Source organism: Zea mays, chromosome 5 (assembly GCF_902167145.1).
Source record: "Zea mays cultivar B73 chromosome 5, Zm-B73-REFERENCE-NAM-5.0, whole genome shotgun sequence".
Lineage (NCBI taxonomy): Eukaryota > Viridiplantae > Streptophyta > Magnoliopsida > Poales > Poaceae > Zea > Zea mays.
The window spans coordinates 182,427,905-182,450,021 of NC_050100.1; the positions used below are offsets into that span (position 1 = coordinate 182,427,905).

Genomic DNA, 22,117 nt, shown 5'->3' on the forward strand with positions numbered 1-22,117 from the left:
TTTTGGAGGCCCATAACCCTAGCTGCCACTCCTTTCATTTTCCCAAAAACGTAACCGCCGCAGTGTCTTCTTCCCGGCCGGCCGCGCTCGCCACAAACCAGCACTCTTCCTCCAAGCAATAGAGACGACCGAGTTGCGCTACCATACGTCATCACCTGGGCTCCGGCACAACAGTAAACGACACAACTTCCGATGGCCAAAGCCGTCGGACATAAGGGGTAAACCATCGGACATAGCTTATGTCCGACGACATTTAGTTATCTCCGACGGTTTTAAGCCGTCGGACATAAGGGGTCAGAAATACCGTAATGTCCGATGGCCGCCGTCGGACATAAGCTATCTCCGACGGCCGCAACCACCTATCGGAGATAGCACATGTCAACCGTTTTACCGGTCGCATGTGGGACCCACAACTTTTATGTTCGACGGCCTGGCGTCAGCCGTCAGACATAAGGGCTTGTTATCTCTGACGATTTATGTTAAGTCGTCGGACATAACCAACACTTATGTCCGACGGCTGATGCCAGACCGTCGGACATAACAAATTTCAGAAATTACACAAAATTTTGTTTTTTAAAAAAATCTGACATTTACAAAAAAAAACAGATTTCATGCAAATATACACAGAGTTCATATACAACCACATATTCACAATCACAAATATATTCACATAAGTATTCACATTCACAAATTTAACATCACGACATATAGTTCCAAATAGTCTCAACAAGTCTTTTACATCAACATATAGGTCCAAAATAAAAACTGACATTGTTCGACGGATAGTCTTTGACATGAACAATAATAGTTCCAAATTAAACACATTTGATGAACTATCAATCATATCCATCGCCTGGTTGGTTCGAGTTATAGCCACTTCCTCCGGCTGGACTCTGCGTGTTGAAAAGGTTGTACACCCAAGAATGCGATGCGTCGTCTTGACCTGACCCATCTCCAGGTGCGGCAACTGAAGCGGGTGGTGTCTGAAATCCCTATAACACACGCACATGAAATAGTAATCACTCACTTTTTCATTTAAACACATAAGACATCTATGAACATGTCACAACGCATATGTGTACATACCATAGGAAATTGTGATGGAGGCGGAGGTGGAGGCGTCAACATTGGCATCGGCAGTGCAAAGTCCGGAGGCGGCATCCCATATGTCGGCATCGGGACGCCCGCTTGTTGGGCTAGTTGCTAAAAATTATATACAAGCCATTGTTGAGCAAATAAGATACACATCATGTGTTTTGCAAAATAAGGTACAAATGTTACTTCAACTTACCGAGAGAAGAGCTTGATTTTGGGCCTGGAGGTTTGCATAATACTCGTCATTCTTCTTCTGGTACTTAGCTTGTTGTCTCTGGTACTCAAATTGTTGCCTCTGGTACTCCAATTGTTCCCTCAAAACTGATTGATGATACTCTGCCTGTTGACGCAACACTGCAAGCTCTATCTCTTGGGCGGATGATCGTGAACGGGACGACTGTGAAGACGACGATGTGGACTGTCGTCCACGGCGTCTCAGCTCCCTAGAATCAATCATAGAATCAAAAATACCCAACCTACAAGAGTGAACCATGCACTTAGTATAGTAAATCATGGACTCAGTTGAATCGCAAGCATATGAGGATAATTTTGAATTCCAAATCAAATAATCCCACCGTCCATGGGCTTGTCCTCTTGCGCTAGCATATGCTGCCTGAGGGTCGATTGGTTGGCTCCTCCAATCGTACTCCTGTCCATGGCGTTGAACCATCTCCTGCCCATACGAAGCCTGGAGGCAAACAATATCAAATATAAGTGCATCACCAAATTGATGGACAAACACATAATAGAGTACCAAAAACTCACTAGACGGTCGGTGGCCGTTTGAGTGCATAAAACATCATGATTCTAAGGATCAGAACCCCTATGCCCTTGCATATTCACCTCCACATCCGTGGGCGTACGACCGGATTTGACTTCCTATACATACAAGTTAGAATGACACATTTCTATGTAATTCGAAGTTACAACATATTGTGACATACCATTCGCTTAGCCAAGCGCACATGACCATCGCCGTCGTAGTTGTGGAACGACTCAGTCCCACGGTTTCCCCTGTTCCTTTCGGAAATGGCACGAAACTCAGGGGAAGCCCACCATCTGCACAAGGCCCAATAACCCTCTGATCGGGTGGCCATCCACGGCACCGACACCTACATGAAAAATTTTCAATAAAGCAAATACATGGATTCGTGCGATATGAGATGCAACAACTTGTTTACCTCAAGGTATTGCTCCTCCGTATGGTAAATTGATGACCACTCGGCCTTGGTATTTGGCATCGGTCGATCATCAGCACTTGCTCTGTACCATGCCTTTATAGCCTGAATTCGTGCATAGTACATTGCATCTGCAACGACATCGTTCGCGTTATACTCAAACACGTAACGAGCGTTCATATCATATGATCCATCGTCCGACAACTTGTACCGTTTCTGCAAAAAAATAGTGTTATCATAAAAGCAACCATATATAGGATAACTAAATTAGTATAAACAAATCATACCTAGAATGCATCCCAAACTAGTGCCTGTGTGTTGCCAAACGTTCTACAGACACCATAGCGATAATGCTCCCAAGTGGTGGCGGGGACAAACTCGCCACTAGGCAAAGTCACAAGACCAGGCCAGTGCAGATGAACAAGATTACCAAGGACCATGTTCACCTGCCTGTAGTGTCCTGTGCCTGTGAACGAGTCGTCGATCCAAGTCCTGCAAACAGAAAACAATGTAGAAATTAACATAACTTTCAATAACATTTAAGCAAAGATATGTCACTCACTTTCCACTAGGCTTTATCAAAACCCAAGATTCGGGTGAAAGCTCTAGAGGTGGTCCAACAAAATGCAGCTTCCTCGTTCTCCTAACTCGAGAAGTTCCAGACCCAGCTGTGGAATCTCCACCAGCCCCAGAATCCACGCATGCAGAATACCCATCAGCATCGTCTCCAGCATCATCTCCCACATCATCTCCACCATCATCTTCATCATCATCTCTCGCATGATCCTCTACCACTGGTTCCTCGATTTCAGCATCCTATGAAACAAGTAACTTACATCATACAATATTAAATAACTCAAATAATGTAATTTAACGACTAACTTACATCGTGTGGAGGCAAATATTCTACCAGCGCTCTGCGTCTGCTCATGGTAGAACATGTGCCCTGAAAAACTAAATCCTCACCCCTCGAGCCGCTCCTCGAGCTACTCCTCGTCCCAAGCAAACTACGAGCAAAAGACCTTATTTTCTTTGACATCATATTTTAACAAAAAACAAGTTAGTACATAAATCGACAATAAAACAATGAAACAAATTAAATATATATATATATAATATTCAATAAAATCATGATCCATACTCGTCAATCGTAATCGTAATCAAAATCAGGATCTAGTTGCTTTCGTCAATTTAATGGACGCCAAGTAGCTTTCTTCTTTCTCGTCACTCGTTTTCTTTTTGGAGGAACCTCTACATCATTTTGATCGCCTAATAAAGATTCTTCCAACATTTCAGTTTGTACATTAAACGTGCTGATAAGTTCGTCGTCTTGGAAAATCTCAGCAGCACCCACTTCCTGCTCGATTTGACTTTCAACATAACCAGCATCACCAGGAATATATAGTTGTTCACGCGGATTAACTTTGTACACTACCCTCCAATCAACCAAATCCTTTTTTCTTAGATGGATATGTCATATAATACACCTGCTCGCATTAGTGGGCAAGGATTATAGTGTCGTGGCCTTTTAATCTATCGTTGTGTTTGACTTCCACCATGCCATATTGGTTTTCTCGCGTTGTATTTGGAGAAAACCAATCACAATCGAAGAACACCACTTTGAGTTGTTTATCTCCAAAAAACTTGTACTTGAGTATATCATTAATGACTCCATAATAATTAGTCACCTTCCCTTCATCATCGATAGCTCTAGTTACAACTCCGGAATTTGTTGTGGCTGCTAGAGGATGATCATATTTGAACCTTGTAGAACGGAATCTAAAACCATTGACATCATGAAAGTGCATTCATCCCTTTTGTGAGTTTTGGTGATTTGGATAACAACACATTTAAAGGTCTAACAAGTTTGCTAAAGTGTTGAACAGGAAATTCAGTATGATGAACATACTTGAATAGTGTATAATGACAGTGAACAAAGGTTCAACACAAGGTTAAATAACCAGTGAGACAATGCAAATGGATACAATATGATCTCTATATTGGCTTGAATATATGGACAAGACCTGAGAAATCACTATGCATAAATATGATCATAATAGAGGTTGAAGTGATTAAGAGGATTGGTCAAGCCAAAGTGAATAAGATATGAGGAACCGTGAATTGGCTTGACCATATTACTATTAGTCCATATATGAATATATGAGAATAAAACTAGAGCTTGATTGATCTTAGCAGTTATATCTAGATGACATTCAAGCAAGGTTCACAATATTGAAGAAATGATTCTCTCAATGGATGCTCAATAGGATGTGACTCAAGAATGGCTTGATAGGGTGTAGATAGCAAGGAAAGGGCTTCGAGGAACTAAGCGAAGGTGAAGGCCAAGCGACGGCTTGTAGACCGAGGTACCATGGCTAAGGTGAAGAAGAGAGTACTTGCACTAAGTCGATGAACTAATCAGCTATAAAGAGTTACAACATGTTGATGCATCAGTAAGGTGACTTGAAGCCATGATTTGAACTCATATTTGGTGAAATGGTACAAGTCACAAGGTTTGCTTTGTGTTTGCTTCAAAAGGTGAGACAAGGATGTTTGTGATCCTTATGAAGCAACGCCATGGAGAAATCACATGAGACACCAATTACTCAAGGAGTTTACTTAATTATATTTTATCTAACTTGAGTATAGGAATCATCGTACTATCAAGGGGGGTCCAAAAAGAATGTTGGTGTTGGTACTAAAGCTCAGTCCAAACCCTTTCAAATCCTCTAAGAAAATATTTTACTAGATCATGAATGCTCTTGAAAAAACCACTTTTACTCCCCACTAAAGTTTCATCTTGGTTCAGCTCAGTTTTATCAAAACTTGTTCTTCAGTTTCAAAAATCGGTTCAACCGGACCTAAAACCGGTTCAACCGGTTTCTGCACTGTTCCCCTCTGTCACTGCCAGTCTGTCAGTCAGTCCTGTCAGAAAAAGTCGTGTGCAGATTTTTGGAAAACCGGTTCAATCGAATTTTGAATCTGGTTCAACCGAATTTGAAACCGGTTGAACCGAATTTGAAACCGGTTCAACCGAATTTGAGTCCGGTTCAGTCTCTGGCTGAGTCCGCCAGTGAACCGAAAACCGACTGGTGGAATCCGGTTCAACCGGTTTTAGAACCGGTTCAACCAAATTTCAGTCAGATTTCCCTAACGGCCACCAGCTTTTGGGGCACCTTTATATACATCTCCCACACTCTTCCCCACAGTAGAGCACGCACAAAACTTCATTCCCAACCTGAGAAACACCTCCCACTCTCTCTCTCACACACCTCTTGCCTCTCCCATTTCAAATCTTTGGAGAGAAATCTTTGAGTGAGTTTGAGAGCTACGGTTTTTGTGCTTCATCTCCAAATCTCTCTTGCTCTTCTTGATTCGAGCTTTGGTACTACATCGAGTTCTTTGTGGATTCATTACTCTTGGAGCTTCTAGCTCCTAGGCGACTAGGTGTCTCTTGTGAGTCTCCAAATCTTGTGGAAGACCACAAGAAAGTTTGTATTACCCGCTCGTTTGAGCAAAGATTATTGTGCGGGCTTGACCTTTGTGGTCGGCAAAGGGAGGATTAGGGTTGAAAGAGACCCGGCTCTTTGTGGGCGCCTCAACGAGGAAGTAGGGCACCTTGGTGGTGTGACCGAACCTCGGGATAAATCTTGTGTCTCTTGTGTTCTTGCTCATTGTGTTTGTTTGTGTTCTTCGTTCTCTCACCATTGCGTGGAAGATTTGTTTATATATATTTGGTGTGTGGATTTTGAGAAGTGCCCTTCTCAGATTTACTATTTTGAACCCTGTGGATCAACTAGAACATCTCATTTCCGAAGTTAACTGGGTGAATTTCGAGATCAATTCAGTTTTACCCAGTTTGCTTCTAGTTTTTGTTGAAAAAGTTTTAACTTGCCTATTCATCCCCCCTCTAGGCAACTTTCACATCATACCGACCATAACGTCTGGCAGTTACTGCTCCTAGGGATAATTGTCGAAGGTCCGGGTGTATATTGTCATTTTTATCTACATAATCTCGAAACCAACACAATAAATTAGGTCCCCCATCTTTTCCCTCTCGACGAATCTGGTCACGTTCACAGCCAGAGATGCAATTTTGAGAATCAAATTCACTGTTAGTACAAGGAAACAAACCTTTTAGTATAACAACAAAAAATGTAGCGGCAATGACTAAAATTAAGTTTACACTTACAGGAGAAACTGACTCATCTCTTCCATGTTGTTATACATGTAGAGTAAAGTAGTCTTCCATTCGTCATTGGTGAAACAGTATGATGTGTTGGGTCCTACAGTTTTGCCCCTCCATTGAAAAAATTCAATATCACTGATAGAGGGCTCGTCGACATGATACCGCAACGCAGGGGCATTGACATTGTGTTCCTCTGCAAAGTACAGGCCCGTGAACGATGTTATCTCTTTGTATTTGAATTCTTCAGCGATGCACCCTTCAACTCATCTCTTATTACCAACCATTGCACGTAGCTTCTTTAGTGTCCTTTCGATGTGATACATCCATCTATATTGCACATGACCTCCTACCTTAGCTTCGTATGGTAGATGAACAAGTAGATGTTGCATCGGATTGAAGAAACCCGGTGGAAATATTTTTTTCAAGTTTGCATACCAAAATCGGTATTTGTTGCTCAAGCTTCTCCATCATCTCTTTCTTTATTTCTTTAGCACAAAGATGTCTATAAAAGTAGCTTAGCTCCACTAATGCTTTCCAGACATCATTTTTAACAAAACCACGAAACATAACAAGGAGTCTTTCCATTATTATGTGGTAGTCATGACTCTTCAACCCGGAAAACTTGTCCGTCTCCAAATTCACAGACCTTCTAAAGCCCGCGGCGTAACCATCTAGGAACTTTAAGTTTTTCAACCATTTCATCAATTGTTTCTTCCTTTTAGGTTTAATACTGAAAGGAGCACGTGGCTTCTTCTGGTTCTCTCCTATCTCCATAGTTGGTCTTCTACAGATTAAGGCCAAGTCTTTTCTAGCCTTAGGGTTGTCTTTTGTTTTGTCAGTGATATTCATGCAAGTGCTGATAATGCTTTCACCCATATTTCGTTCCTAGTGCATCACATCAATGTTATGCATTAGAATCAAGGCTTTCATATAAGGGAGTTCCCATAGACCACATTTATGAGTCCAATTATGCTCGGTTCCATAACCTTCAAAACGATTTCCATGGTTGTTTAGTTTCAAATCATTAAGTCTCGCGAGAATCTCTGCACCACTAAGACGCTTGGGTGGTCCCCTCGTCACAATCGTGTCCTTTTTAAAAGCGTTCCTATCGAACCTGAATGGGTGATCCTCTGGCAAAAAAATATTTATGGCAATCGAAGCAACATATCTTTCCACCAAACTTTAGTCGAAAGCATAAAGTGTCTTCAACGCATATCAGACATGTCAAAATCCCATGACAACTCCATCCAACAAAGATACCATAAGCCATAAAATTTGTGAATAGACCACAAAAACGCGACTCTCAGGTTGAACTTCTGTTTCTTGTAACAATCGTACGCCTCAACTCCTTCCCACAAAATTTTCAATTCTTCAATCAGGGGTCTCATCATCACATCGATCTTTGTTCCAGGATGATCCGGACCAGGTATTACAAGACACAAGAAAATAAATTCATATTTCATGCAAAGAGCTGGTGGAAGGTTGTATGGAATAGCAAAGACGGGCCAACATGAGTAGGACGTTGCAGTTAGATTGAAAGGCGAGAAACCATCTGTTGCTAAACCGAAGCGGACATTCCGCACTTCATCAGCAAAGTTGGAATCAAAAGCATCTAGTGCCTTCCATGCATCTGTATCAGTTGGGTGCGCCATGACATTTGTATTCTCACGTACCCCTTCTTTGTGCCACCCACTACAGGAAACACCTAAATTTTCGTGGGCCAAAAACCCACAAAAATAAGCCTAAACCGACGAAAATAGCCGCCGAAAATAAGTTCGACGAAAATAGGCACCTATTTTCGTCGGTACCGACGAAAATAACCTATTTTCGTCGGCTTTCCCAAGGCCGACGAAAATAAATGGTCGACTAACTATTTTCGTCAGCCCGGTAGTGGCCGACGAAAATACGTGCCAGGCTATTTTCGTCGGCCTCGGTGGTGGCCGACGAAAATATCCTGGGAACATATTTTCGTCGGCCACCACCGAGGCCGACGAAAATTGATGGTTCCCCCCCCAAAACAGATTTTTCTGCACCTATTAATAATTCACAGCAAAATACACAATATCACAATTCACATATACAGATTCACAAGCCTAATACATAATTCACAAAACACATTCACATATACATAAATAGTCCATAGTCCATTCAAATAAGTCCAGAGTCCATAAGTCCATAAGTCCATTGTCCATTCAAATACACAATTCACAAAACACACTCACTAGCTACTCACTACTCACTACTCACTCCTCACTCCGGCGGGCTGTGGGAGTTTTGGCCACTCCCTCCTCCGCCACCAGGAAGGTGGCCACTCCCTCCAGCACCATGGACGAGGAAGTCTTGGACGTTGACACCATCCTCCGATCCATGAGCATGTGACGCTGAACCCTGCAATTCATCAATCATTCAAATAAGGCTGTATTTTGCTATCCCTATACCTATACATTGTTGTGTTTGGTCAATATTTGCATAAAACTAAACATGGAACGTCACCTGTGATCCATGGTGAGGAGGAGGTTGTGCATGCATCCACGGGTACTGTTGTGCTGGCCACCCCAGAGGTGGTGGCACCCACCCCGTCGGTGGCGGTGCCATCCACGCTTGAAATGGCTGAGAGCCCGCCGGTGGCTGGGAGACCGGTGGCACCCATCCCGGGACTGGCTGCGATCCTTGGGGTGGTGGAGGCGTCCAAGTGCCTGGAGGTGCCTGCGTCCACCCAACACCGGTCCACTGTGGCTGCGACGCTGGAGCTTGTCCTGGCCACTGTCCCCATCCTTGTGCCTGCGAGCCATTTTTGATAATAAAAAAAGAGTTGCTATGGAATTGAAGTGTTCAGATAGTGTTACCTGGGGAAGGCGAAAAGCGGGCAAGTTCATATCAGGGCCGAGTCGAGTAGTCATTTCCTGCAAATGGATGCAACGTTAGAATCACAACATTATACTTTGAATTCAATGACGACACGTGATGAGATAGACGGATTACTTGAAAATAAGAAGCCATATATTGCGTCAGCTGTCCAACCTGCTCCTGCGCTGCTCGAGCCTGCTCCTGTGCTGCTCGAGCCTGCTCCTGTGCTGCCCGAGTCTCCTCCTCCAGCTGAGCCTCTCGAGCAGACCTGGAGGAGCGAGAACTCCCTCCCGAAGACGATGCCTTCCCTTGACCTATTGTCCTGTTATATTCCACAACGCCGGTGCCAAAGGCAAACCTGCATGATACACATAGTTGAGCCATTAAGTGGACACATTCTTGTCAATGAAATCGTCGAATCAAACACAAACACCTCACCTGCCATGCTTTCTACCCCCACCACTGTGGTACAACGCCGAGGCATCTAAGTCTGAATGCATCCAGTCGAAGTCAGGCCCATGGCGTTGAGTCATTTCCTCCCCATATGCATTCTGCAAAGAAAGTTAGAGTTGGAGTTAGACACAAAACATGCAATTTAATTCGTAAATACAAACTTGTTTACCATTTTCTCCCTTGCCGCCTCGCTGCATAGCACATCAGGGTTCGCCGGATCAGGGCCACGGTGACCACGGACGTAAACCTCCATAAAACTTGGAGCAACTCCACTTTCAGCTTCCTGCATGAAAAAAAAAGAGTTAAACCATATAATTTTCATAGATGTAACATACAAGTTTGATTTATATACTTACCATGCGGCGTGCGGTACCAAGGTGTCCATCGGCGCCGTACCTGTGCCCCGGTCCTTCAGTGCCACGGTTGGCACGGTGCTTGTTGGACTCTGCAATCCACTCAGGCGACGCCCATCTCTTAGCCAACCACCTCCAGGCTTCCATGTCCTTCGCCAGCCAATCCACAACGCTCTCCAGGTACTGCTCCTCTGTGAGGTAGATCTCATTGGCCCCTAATGCTTTGCTCATTTTCTGCCCCTTTATCTTCTTGTAGTAGTAGTTGATGGCCGCGATGCGAGCATTGTACATGGCATCCTTGATTATCTTATCAGCGCACTTCCGAAAGTGCCTCTTCACACGTGTCCACTGAGCCTGATCCTCCTCGATGTCATCCGGCAATTGGAACCTCCCCTACATATCAATGGAGAAGTTAAGTTAAAGTAAGATTAGGAGAAGCAATAATTCAGTGAATTGCTTATATACGAAAGTAAACTCACCCAGAACTCATCCCACACAGCCACCTGACAAGTCCTTCGTTTTTTTCCGAACTTCCCCCTCCGCTACTGCTTTCCCCTGACTCCCCTGGCTGGACATAGTCCTTTAGACCCCAGTCAGCCCACTGCATAGCCGCGAACCTCTCGCCATTGAGCTCCACCATGCCAGGGTAGTAGAAGCGACAGAGGCTACCCAACACCGCGTTCACCTTGGGACGTCTGCCTGTACCGTCCCAAGTCAAGTCTTCCCATGACCTACAAAAATTAATAAAACAAGTAAACCAGTGCAATCACGTTCACATTAAAAAATTAACACAACAGAAATAAGCCCCACCATTCTCCATGCGGCCGGATGAGCCTCCTCTCGGCAGGTCTCGGACCAAGCGCATTGCTCTTCTTATACCTAAGTATACAAGTAAATTCAATATGATGAAATGATTAAAAACTAATATCAATTAAACTAATATGCATAATAATATCTGAAGGACGTAGAACCATCTGACGCGTCGCCCGCGCTGCCTGCCCCCATTGGGTCAACCTCCTCATCCTGCTCACCCTCCTCACCCTGCACATGAGCATCCTGCTGAGGAGTCTCCTGCTCACCCTCCTCACCCTGCACTTCGTCTAAACAGTCGAGAAGTTGTTGCTGCCTCTGTTGGCTCTGTGAGGTGCCCTAAAAAAGCCCACTGCCCGAGCTGTCCTCGCTGGCCGCGCTGCCCCCACTCCTCCTCGATCTCCTATGCTTGAACATGTTCAACTGTAGATAAATTAATGTCAAACCACAGTATATGAAACAAATAATATGAAAATTAATAATGTGGAAATTGGAATACATAGCTTAATTGATTAACTAAAAGAAACATACTAATCAAAAGTCATCCGCATCCGATGATGCTTCTTCGGCTCGTTGTTTATTCATACGCTCTTGATTTCGTTGGATCCTTACTGATCTTCTAACGACGACAGGTCGTTTGCGCTTTGACCTAGGTTCTTCAATTAAGTCGCTTGAATTGCAACAGAGATTTTCAAGTCCTTCTCCATTGGTCACATGGAATCGGTGAGCTATGTCTTGATTCGACGCCGCTTCTGGTTGAAAAACAGCGTCATCGTTGTCCCTGCTCGTATTCACGTAGTCAGCACTCTCTGGAGCGACGACTTGTGGGTTGACTTTGATTGCAACCCACCAAGCCCTAAGGCTTGGGTGAGGATATGGCAGGTAGTACACCTGTTTTGCCTGATTTGCAAGGACAACATCGCTCATACTGCTCGGAATCCTAGAGCTATGCTTCACCTCGACATTACCATACTTGTCGACACGAGTCCCACTATGAGCATCAAACCAGTCGCACTCGAAAAACACGACTTTAAGTTCCTTGGGGCCATCGAAAATCAACTCTACAATGTTTTGAAGAACACCGTAATAGTCCACTACTTTGTCATCGTCAACATATGAACTTGCCAACACACCACTATTGGTGGTGGCTGCCAATGGTCGACTCTTCTCCAATTTCGCGGTTCGGAAGCGATATCCATTTACATCATAGTGAGTATAGTTCCGGACGGACACAGAGGTATGTGCCATTTGCTGCAAGTCCGGGTGCACAGAGTTTTTTGAAACCTATACAAGGAATTAGTATATGCATTATATCTTCCAAGTCCAAAATTCAAAGATTAAGTATGGACAATGAGAGAACGACAATTACTAACATAATTACGAAACCACTGCACGAAGTTTGGTCCACCTTTCAACCCATCACGTCGAAGATTTTCTAATTGGATGGCCGTAGGTTTACTAGTAGATTTCCAACATTCTTCATCAAACATGCTGGACATATTAGAAACATGGAGATTACACACTATAGAAATTATGAGATGAGAAAATGGAAGTAACTATGAAGAAAACTTACTCGAACGCCTCCTGTGTGCTGTCAATATTGCTATACATATATAGCATTAGCGTGTTCAAATCTGATCCTTCAATGTGACGTACACTCCCTTTTCCAACTGCTTTACCCGGATTCGCAAAAATTTGAAGGGTGCTTTGGGGCGATTCATTTTCGACATGAAGTCGCATTGAAGGAGCAAACACATTGTTGGCTCGAGCGAAATACCTGGTTGAGAATTGAGATATCTCCTTAAGGGCAAAAGCCTCCGCAATACACCCTTCGACTCTAGCCTTGTTGCGATCAGACGCCCTGAGCTTTTTCAACGCCCTTTCTATAGGATACATCCACCTGAATTGCACTGGTCCGCCTACCAAAGCTTCCCAAGGCAAATGCACAATTAGATGTTGCATCACATTGAAGAATCCTGGCGGGAAAACCTTTTCAAATTTACAAATAAGAATTGGAATTTCTTTCTCAAATTTCTGCATCAACCTCTTCGATACCGTCTTTGCGCATACTTCCCTATAGAAGTAACTCAGCTCTGCAAATATGCTCCAAAGCTCATCCTTAAAATAGCCTCGAAACATCACGGGCATCAGCCTCTTCATAATAATATGGTAGTCATGGCTTTTCAAACCGATCAATTTACCGGTCTTCAGATTGACTGTCCGTTTCAGATTTGCCGCATATCGATCTGGAAATTTCAGATTCTTCAACCACTTAAATATTTCTTTCCTTTCATCTGGCTTGAGGCAGTAATCAGCTCGCGGCCTACTCTCATGCCCTTTATCGCTTACTTTCAACTCGAGCATCGGTCTCTTACAAATTTCAGCCATGTCTTTTCTTGCCTTCATATTATCTTTCGTTTTATCAGTCACATCGAAACATGTGCTTATGATGCTTTCAGCAATGTTACGCTCTTGGTGCATCAAGTCTATGTTGTGCGGCATGATCAAGGCTTTTGCATACGGAAGCTCCCATATTGATGAAATATGGGTCCAGTTGTGGTCCTCCCCGTAGCCTTGAAACCTATCATTTTCTCCTTGCTTCAGACAAGCATTCCATGCCATTATCTGCGGTGCAGTTTGCCTCTTTGGTGGCCCATTTCTGATTTTGGCTCCACTTCTGAATGCAGTAAGCGAATTCCTGAAATCATGCTTGAATGGAGTCCAACGTCGATGAGCATCAAAGAATGACACTTTCCCACCATGCTTCAATCTGAATGCATCCGTATCATTCATACATATGGGACAACACAACCGACCATGAACACACCATCCAGACCAATCTCCATACGCCAGTAGATCATGCACTGACCACAAATAAGCAGCGCGCATGGTAAACTCCTTTTCAGTATGGCTGTCATAAGCCTTCACACCTCTCCACAATTGTTTCAGCTCTTCAATTAAAGGGCAAACAAACATATTCAGCTTTGGCCCTGGATGCTCAGGGCCTGGGATGACTAGTGCAAGGAACATGAACTCTTCTTTATTGACCAACTCAGGAGGAAGATTATATGGCACAATGAAGACATGCCAACACGAGTAAGGGCTTGCACTGGTATTGAAAGGTGTGAATCCGTCTGTCGATAGACCAAGCCGTACACTCCTAGGGTCGTTTGCAAATTCGGGATCAAACTCGTCAAATGCCTTCCACGCATCACCGTCCGACGGATGGACCATTATGTCTGGATCAGTGACGAGACGTACACCATTCTTTGGCCACGTCATATGCAGAGCTATTTCCTTGTTGAGGAACAACCTTGAAAGCCGAGGAATGATGGGCAACCGACGAAGTTGCTTAGCTGCGACCTTCGTAACTACCAATTCACCCTCATCATTTGTCACCTCGACATATCTAGAAGCTTCGCAATGCTTACAATGGTCCAGCTTGTCATCCTCCTCAAAGAATAGCATGCAACTGTTGGGACACACGTCGATCTTCTCATATGTCATCCCAAGACCAGCCAACATCTTCTTTGCGAAGTACATATTCTTTGGCAACTTATGATTCTCCGGGAGAACCTCGCCCATCAGTTGGACGATGTCGTTGTAAGCACTGTTTGAAATGTTGTGCTTCGACTTTATCGCCATTAGTTTTGTGAGAGTCCCAAGAACTGACATCTGAGTGTGCTCGTGCAGTCTCTCTTCTCCCGCGGCGAGTAGCCGGAAGAATTCCTGAGCATCGCGTGGAAGCTGCCCCGGCTCCTCAGCGTTCATTTCAACATCCCTACCAAGATCATGCAACATGTCGTCCATCCTATCATGATCGTCATCAAGTTCCACCTCCGCGTCAACGTGTCTAATAGACTCTCCATGCCGGTACCATACAAGGTAGTTCGACATAAACCCACTTTTGCAAAGGTGTTTCTCCATTTCTTCCTTCTTCTGAGGCCACTTGTTCTCGCAGCGATTGCAAGGACACTTCACTAGACGACCAGTTGCATCTTTGAAAGCGTGCCCAAGAAAAGCCTTTGTTACAACCATCCATTCATTCGAATGTGCCCCATCCTTTCTCCACCCGTCATACATCACCCTCCGATCACCGTTCATTTCAAAGGCTAAACGAAATACAAAGAACATCAACGATCGTCCGTGGCTTAGGTGAACTCCCTATTAGGTAAAGGCCCTAAACCCACCCAAGAGTGTAGAACGATGCTTGTGATTTGTGACGTGTAGCCTACGATTGCCGCGAAATTTCGGCAGCATAACCCTGCTGCTCTCCAAGCACACGCCTGAACATGGTGTGTTGGAGAACAACTGAGTTACACAACCGAAATTCCGCGTAAATCGTAAGGCACATATCACAAATCACAAGCATCGGCCTACACTCTCAGGCTGTCCAAAATACGTGGACAATTCCGGAGCGGCGAACCTCACAAGCCAATGTGACGTTCGTCGTTCCCGAACGGGTGACGCATACGGTTCGCTACGGTTAACGATTAAAACTAAACTCTAAACATTAAAACATAACTCGGAGACAAATATGAATTTGAATTAAAGCAATAAACAGTTAAACTAATCACAACACGACAAGATGACTAATATAAATTAATGACCTCGGAGCCTCGGCAATTATACTTGCCTGATGGCGAAAATGCGGGCGAGTCGAGGCGGGCGACGGCGCAGCTGGGAGACCTTCGCGACGGAGCGGGCGGGCGTGTGGGCGGCGGCACGGCGCAGGGAGGCCGTCGCGATGCGGTGCAGCGCGGCGAGGGACGGTCGGGGTGCCTCGGACGACGGGCGTGCGGGCAGCGGCGTGGGGCGGCGTGGGGCTCGGCGGGGCGGGCGTGGGTCTCGGCAGGCGTGCACGGGCGAGGGGCGCAGCGTGTAGGGGCTAGGGGCACGGCGTGCAGGGGCGGGCGTGGGGGCGTGGGCCTCGGCGGCGTGGCGGCGTGCAGGGGCGGGCCGGCGTGGGGCTCGGCGGCGGCGCGGGCCCGCGGCGGCGCTGCTGTGAGGGCGCGCGCGCGCAGGCTCCCTTAGCGCGCGGGGCGGCGGCGTGGCGCGTCGGCGCGGGCACCGGCGGGCGGCGGGCGGCATGTGGTGGCGCGGCGAGGCGAGGGCGGGCGTGGGGCGGCGGCGCGGCGGGGCGACGGCGGATTGAAACGAGTGACGCGCAATTGAAACGAGCGAGGCCGAGGACGACGATGTTGGGCCTCTATTTTCGTCGGCCTCACTAGGCCGACGAAAATAGAGGACGGTTAATGACGTATTTTCGTCGGTTTGGCCTCGGCCCACGAAAATACGCTTTATTTTCGTCGGCCTAGTGACCGACGAAAATAAGTTTCTGTATTTTCGTGGGCCTGCCGACGAACATATTGACGGGCCCACGAAAATACGCATTATTTTCGTCGGCCTAGGGACCGACGAAAATAACGTCAGTATTTTCGTGGGCCGGTCGACGAAAATATCTCGGCCCACGAAAATTTAGGTGTTTCCTGTAGTGACCTCATGTGTCTGGCTGTATTCTTGGAGATGAACAAACGTTTCAATCGAGGTATAAGAGGCATGTAACGAAGCTGCTTACGTGCAATCTTCGTCGTCACGGTCAAACCATCGTCGTTTTCAACCTCAACGAATCTACGCTCACCACATACAGTACACTTCTTCTCACTCGCGGTCTCCTTCCAGAAAAGCATACAATTATTATCACAGACATCGATTTTTTCGTAGTCCATACCGAGCCCAGAAAGCAACATTTTGGACTGATACATGTCCTTTGGCATCTTGTGATTCTCTGGAAGTACATCACTAATCAAGTTCAAAAGCTCCTTGTAGCAGTTGTTTGAGAATGCAAACTTAGACTTAATAGCCATAAGTCGAGTCACAAATATAAGAACGGTCACTTTCGTGTGCTCATGCAACGGCTCTTCGGCAGCTTTAAGGAGCTCGAAGAACTTCTGAACCTCAGGTGTAGCTGGATCCTCATAATCGGTGGGTTGACCGGGGTTCTGCGAATCGACGGTTAGAATCTCATGGCGTACATCGTCAAGCACCTCTTCCATCCTATCGTAATCCCCCTCTTCATGTGACTGAAATTCCGATACAATACGAGGAGGTGGATCCTCACCGAAGTGCACCCACACCTCATAGCCTAGCATATAACCGTTCTTGCAAATATCTATCGACATAGTCCTCCTGTCAAGGAAATAAATGTTCCGACACTTGCTACAAGGACACCAAACATCGGTTCCAGTCTCTGAACGAGCAAAAGCACGGTCGAGAAAAGCATCAGTCTTGGCAACCCACTCACTTGATAGAGCACCTCTTTTCTTCCAACCTTCGTACATCCATCGACGATCCTCCTCCATACTAGATATGAGACGTTCACTTAATTAGTTATGGTTACTAATGAACCACACTAATACAACATCACTACAGAAAAATCATTTTACGGGACCCTAAATCAAATAAAACAACCTTATTTCCGAGGGCTTAATAATTACCCTTGGAAATTAAAATTTTAAATTATATAGCCACTAATAAATAAATTAAAACAAGCTAATTTAATTGCATAATTAAATCAAGCCGTCGGACATAACAAAACTAAACATTACTACTAACAAACAATATATATGCATATACAAAATTATACTAAAAATTATAAAATTACTCACTTTGCCGGACGATGAGCCGGTGAAGCGAGCGCCGGCGGGGTCGGGGCGGGAGCCGGTGGCGTCGGGGACGGGGGCAGAGGCTACGGCGGCCGCGGGCTGCGTCGGGCGGCTCCAGTGTTGCTTGGGCGGCGGTGGAGTTACCGGGCGACGAGGGCAGAGGCTCGGGCGCGGGCTAGGCGTCAGGGCGGGAGGTCGCCGGGAGTTGATTGGGCGACGGTGGAGTTATCGAGCGGCGGCGGCGGCTAGGCATACGCGAGCGGGAGAGAAGACAGAGAATGAACCGACGCGGGCGCGGGGCCGTCAGTTAAATTCGTTTATTTCCGACGGCTGACAGATAGGCCGTCGGACATAAGCTTATGTCCGACGGCCTGTCTGACAACCCTCAGATGTCCCGCGTTATGTTCGACGGCTACTGGCGGCCGTCGGACATAAGCTTATGTCAGACGATTCCCTAGATGGCCGTCGGACATAAGTGAGTCATCGGACTTGTATTGTTTTACTGTAGTGCGCGCGCGGCCGGCCGGTGGGCATCGGATTTGGAGATGACAGCATGCAAAGCATATACATTTTTTTTTTGCAAGCGGCGCACTTAAATAGAAGCTTGCAAAACCAGAGCGTATTCTTAGAGACGATTCTCTGAAGTAAGGGGGTGTTTGGTTTATAGGGACTAATGTTTAGTCCCTTCATTTTTATCCATTTTAGTCTATAAATTGCTAAATATAGAAATTAAAATATAATTTTAGTTTTTATATTTGACAATTTTGAACTAAAATGAAATAAAATATAGGGACTAAAAAATAGTCCTTAGAAACCAAACACCCCCTAAGGCAGACACTTTCTATAATTTCTTTTTACAAGTGCGTTGTTCCTTTCCGCTTCTCTGGGCGCCAAAGAACCAAAGCCCATTTCAGTGCCAGTGAACTGATGAGCGCATTGTTTGCAACATGGTTCGTTACTTAATACAGATTCATAAATTGATTTAACGAAGGATACACACATACACCGCGTGTTTGTGGCAGGACTTTCTTAGAAATGAGGTTGTCGTTGCACATGGAGTATATATGTGAATTGGACCTATGTATTCAGTCACCATGCATCGAAGATGGCACAAATTAAAGCGAACGATAGTTGGCTTGACAGGTCTCGGCCCCAATGCAAGGGACCTGGCTCCGCATCTCTTTGAGTTGGTGTTGGCTGCTCGGGGCTGGCATCACCATCAGACATGTACTCTATGCAATGGCACAATGAAAAACATGGCATCACCTTTAATTTGCCTGCTTTGCCCCTTTGCCCAGGAGATCTGGATGCTCGTTCTCGCACAACTTAACATGCCCTTTCGCCTCAAGCCGACTTCTCTCGATTCTCCAACATTGCAGACTGGTCGAAAAAAGCAACAACCTCCCTTCCAAAGATCAAAAGGCGAGACTTCAACGGAATAACAATCTACACCATGTGGAACATTTGGAAGGAGCGGAATCGAAGCATATCTGAGGGTTGTTCTCTTGGTGTGACCCAGTTCGCAGACATGAGGTTTGCATCTAAAAGAAGAAGAAAAATGACATGGTAACGAAGTTAACTGCAGCGCCATTGCCGTAAAGAACATGGTGTCGTCCAGAAGGTGCAAGGCTAGCTCCGAACTCCGAGAGTCCGATCGAGCTCGCTCTTTCCTCATCCCTCGTCTGACAAATTCAGCCGACGATATCTTATCGGATCAGGAATGATGGAGCTGTGCCGGCCCAGTCGCTTGATCGATCCGGAGGGGAGAAGTTGTCTGATCTATATCCATATGAAGCTAGCTGCTTGCCTGCCTGCGTGTCTGTCCAAGATGTAACCGGAGCGTATGGTCTATATAAATAAAATTTTGCAATAATATTAATGCACACATGCATGCATGAGTAGTCAAACTTGGCGTGCGTGCATGCATGCTATGCACGATCGCACGCACGCACGTTAATGCGATCTACCTCCCAACTGCTAACGTTTCATCATTGATCATGCGTGCATGGGGCCCAAATAAGCCTACACGGCTGCATCTTGCATGCCGACGACGATCGCCGTCGATCACTGGCCGGCCCTCTCGATCGATCACCCCACCTCGCCTACCTATAAATACGCTGGGCTCGCATGCACTGATGCACACATCACTCAGCTCTCATCTCGCAGCCGCAGCTAGTTACAGTTCAGAGAGAAGAAAGAGACCGAGATCTCGCCGATAGCTAGCATCATGGCGTCCAAGGCGCTCCTCGTGCTAACGCTCCTGCTCGCCGCCACCTTCCTCGCCGCCTCCGCTAACGAGCAAGCCAGTGAGTTCACCGTTCAGTTTCACGCACTGTAGCTAATACTGATAACTTGCAGGCTTATTAGCTTTCCTAGCTCATTCAAGCAAAGCAACAAATTAATCAAAAGCTAGCCATGATCCGCCCGAATTAATAAGTATCCATCTCATACTATGCACGTGTTGGGTCGTTGTGGCAGAGGCGGCCAAAGAGGAGAAGAAGGTGGAGGTCCAAGACTGGCACGGCGGCGGCGGCTACCCGGGTCACGGCGGCGGCGGCGGCGGCGGCTACCCGCACTGCCGGTGGGGCTGCTGCAACCGCGGGTACCATGGCGGCTGCCGGTGCTGCTCGCACCCTGATCAGATACCAGAGCCCATGTACCGTCCTGAGCTCGTCGAGGTCCACAACTAAATAGTATACGGGTACGTATGCCCCGATGGGAATGAATGGGAAGCAAGAGCACACGCGTAGTACGCTCGTCGTAGTAGTCAATAAAAGTTTGGTTCCATCACCGTCATGAAATAAAAGTAAGGAGGTTGCACGCTTTGTGTGCGTGCTTGGAAACGTCGACTGTATCTCATGCATCGAATAAATAGATGTTAATGAATATCATTGGGACAACTTTTTACGGAACATAAAATCAAAACAAAATCTGAAACCCCATTGACTAGTAGATAGTCACCACGCTGACGAGTATCGTGAGGAACAAAAACGACGAACCAGTCTGTGACAGCATCTCTCTGTTCTTTTAATTCAGTTGATCACACAGACAGAAAGCGCTGCCTTTTCTGCAGCACCAAAACACCGGTGTGTTTCTCTAGTGTATGTATTCAAAGTTCGTCGGTAAAAGCTTCCCTGTGATTTCTAACATTTGGTATCGGGACCGTGTTCAATCCTAGCCATGATGTCTGCTCCAGAACACCAGCAGCATCTCCGGCCGGTAGCCAATTTCTGGACACTGAAAGTCTCAAATAATCTCCATCACCACCACCGCCACGACGTGATCGAGAAGTTAAGGTTGGGCATTGTCTACCCCTATATATGCTAACAAGCATGAACTACACACCAAGTGATCCCTAGTACTACGTGATGCACGTAAACCTGTAAACAGAGATGGAGGCAGAAAAAAGTTTAGAAGGGACTGAACTAAATTGTTGTAGTATAAAAGCTCATTCTACATTATATTGTATACATTTTAGATTAGAGGAAACTGTAGTGGGGCTCCGTGGGATCCGAAGCAGTAGGGGGCTCGAGCCCCGCTCGCCCCACCGCTGGATCCGTCCCTGCTTGTAAACGACAGGAGACTATGGGATGTCATCAAGCTCGGCGTCGGCGATGGTAAATGCCGCGATGACCAGAACACTCTGGTGGCTCTCCTCCGTCCCATGCATGTCGCCGGATATGCGGGCTGTTCTGGCAGTAAAATCTACTGCCTGAGAGATGTTGGAGGTGATCTGATGAGAGTATGAAAGTCGTCTAGAGAGGGTGAACAGACAAAACCTAAAAATTATAAATTTTGAACACGCACTTCGCCCGGGGTTAGGGTTATAAATAAATAATATTAAATTTGTAGTGTGGAAGATAGTTCTTATTGATATGAGTTGCTCAATCAATACAGATAACTTTAGGAGCTTACTCAAAACAATGCGAGCAAGAGAACTTTTAGTGAGAGAGGAGAGGGGAGAAACAAATCGAATGGTGAAGATCAACACAAGTGAACACAACGATTTGTTTCCCGAGGTTCGGTTCCAAAGAACCTACTCCATGTTGAGGAGACCACAAAGGCCGGGTCTATTTCAACCCTTCACTCTCTCAATCGGTCACTTAGATCGGTCAAGTGCTTCTTCTTAATCACACGGGTCACTAAGACCCCGCAAGAATCACCACACAATTAGATGTCTCTTGCTTACTTTACAAAACACTTGAAAAGATTAGAATGAGAAGAAGAGAGCAACCAAGCAACAAGACCAATAAAACAAACACAAATCATCATCTCTCAAGTCACTAAACACTTTTGATCACTTGACTTGATTTTGGAACTTAGAGAGGATTTGATGCTTTGATTGTGTCTTTGTAGTGTATTCTTTGCTCTTGTATTGAATGAAGAGAATGGGATGCTTGGATGGCTTGAATGGTGGTGGTTGGGGGATATTTATAGCCCCAACCATTGTTCTATTCATTGGCTAACTTTGCTGTCGACGGGCACACCGGACAGTCCGGTGGTGCACCGGACACTCCACAGTTCACT

General features: G+C 45.8%; 1 protein-coding gene across 1 annotated transcript; it reads left to right on the forward strand.

The window, feature by feature from the left end:
* Positions 1-19,729: 19,729 nt before the first annotated feature.
* LOC100280774 (uncharacterized) lies at positions 19,730-20,490 on the forward strand. The gene is made up of 2 exons (NM_001153696.1): positions 19,730-19,896; positions 20,069-20,490. The coding sequence occupies exons 1-2, from the start codon at positions 19,818-19,820 to the stop codon at positions 20,278-20,280; spliced, it is 291 nt and encodes a 96-aa protein (NP_001147168.1). The 5' UTR covers positions 19,730-19,817; the 3' UTR covers positions 20,281-20,490.
* Positions 20,491-22,117: the final 1,627 nt, after the last annotated feature.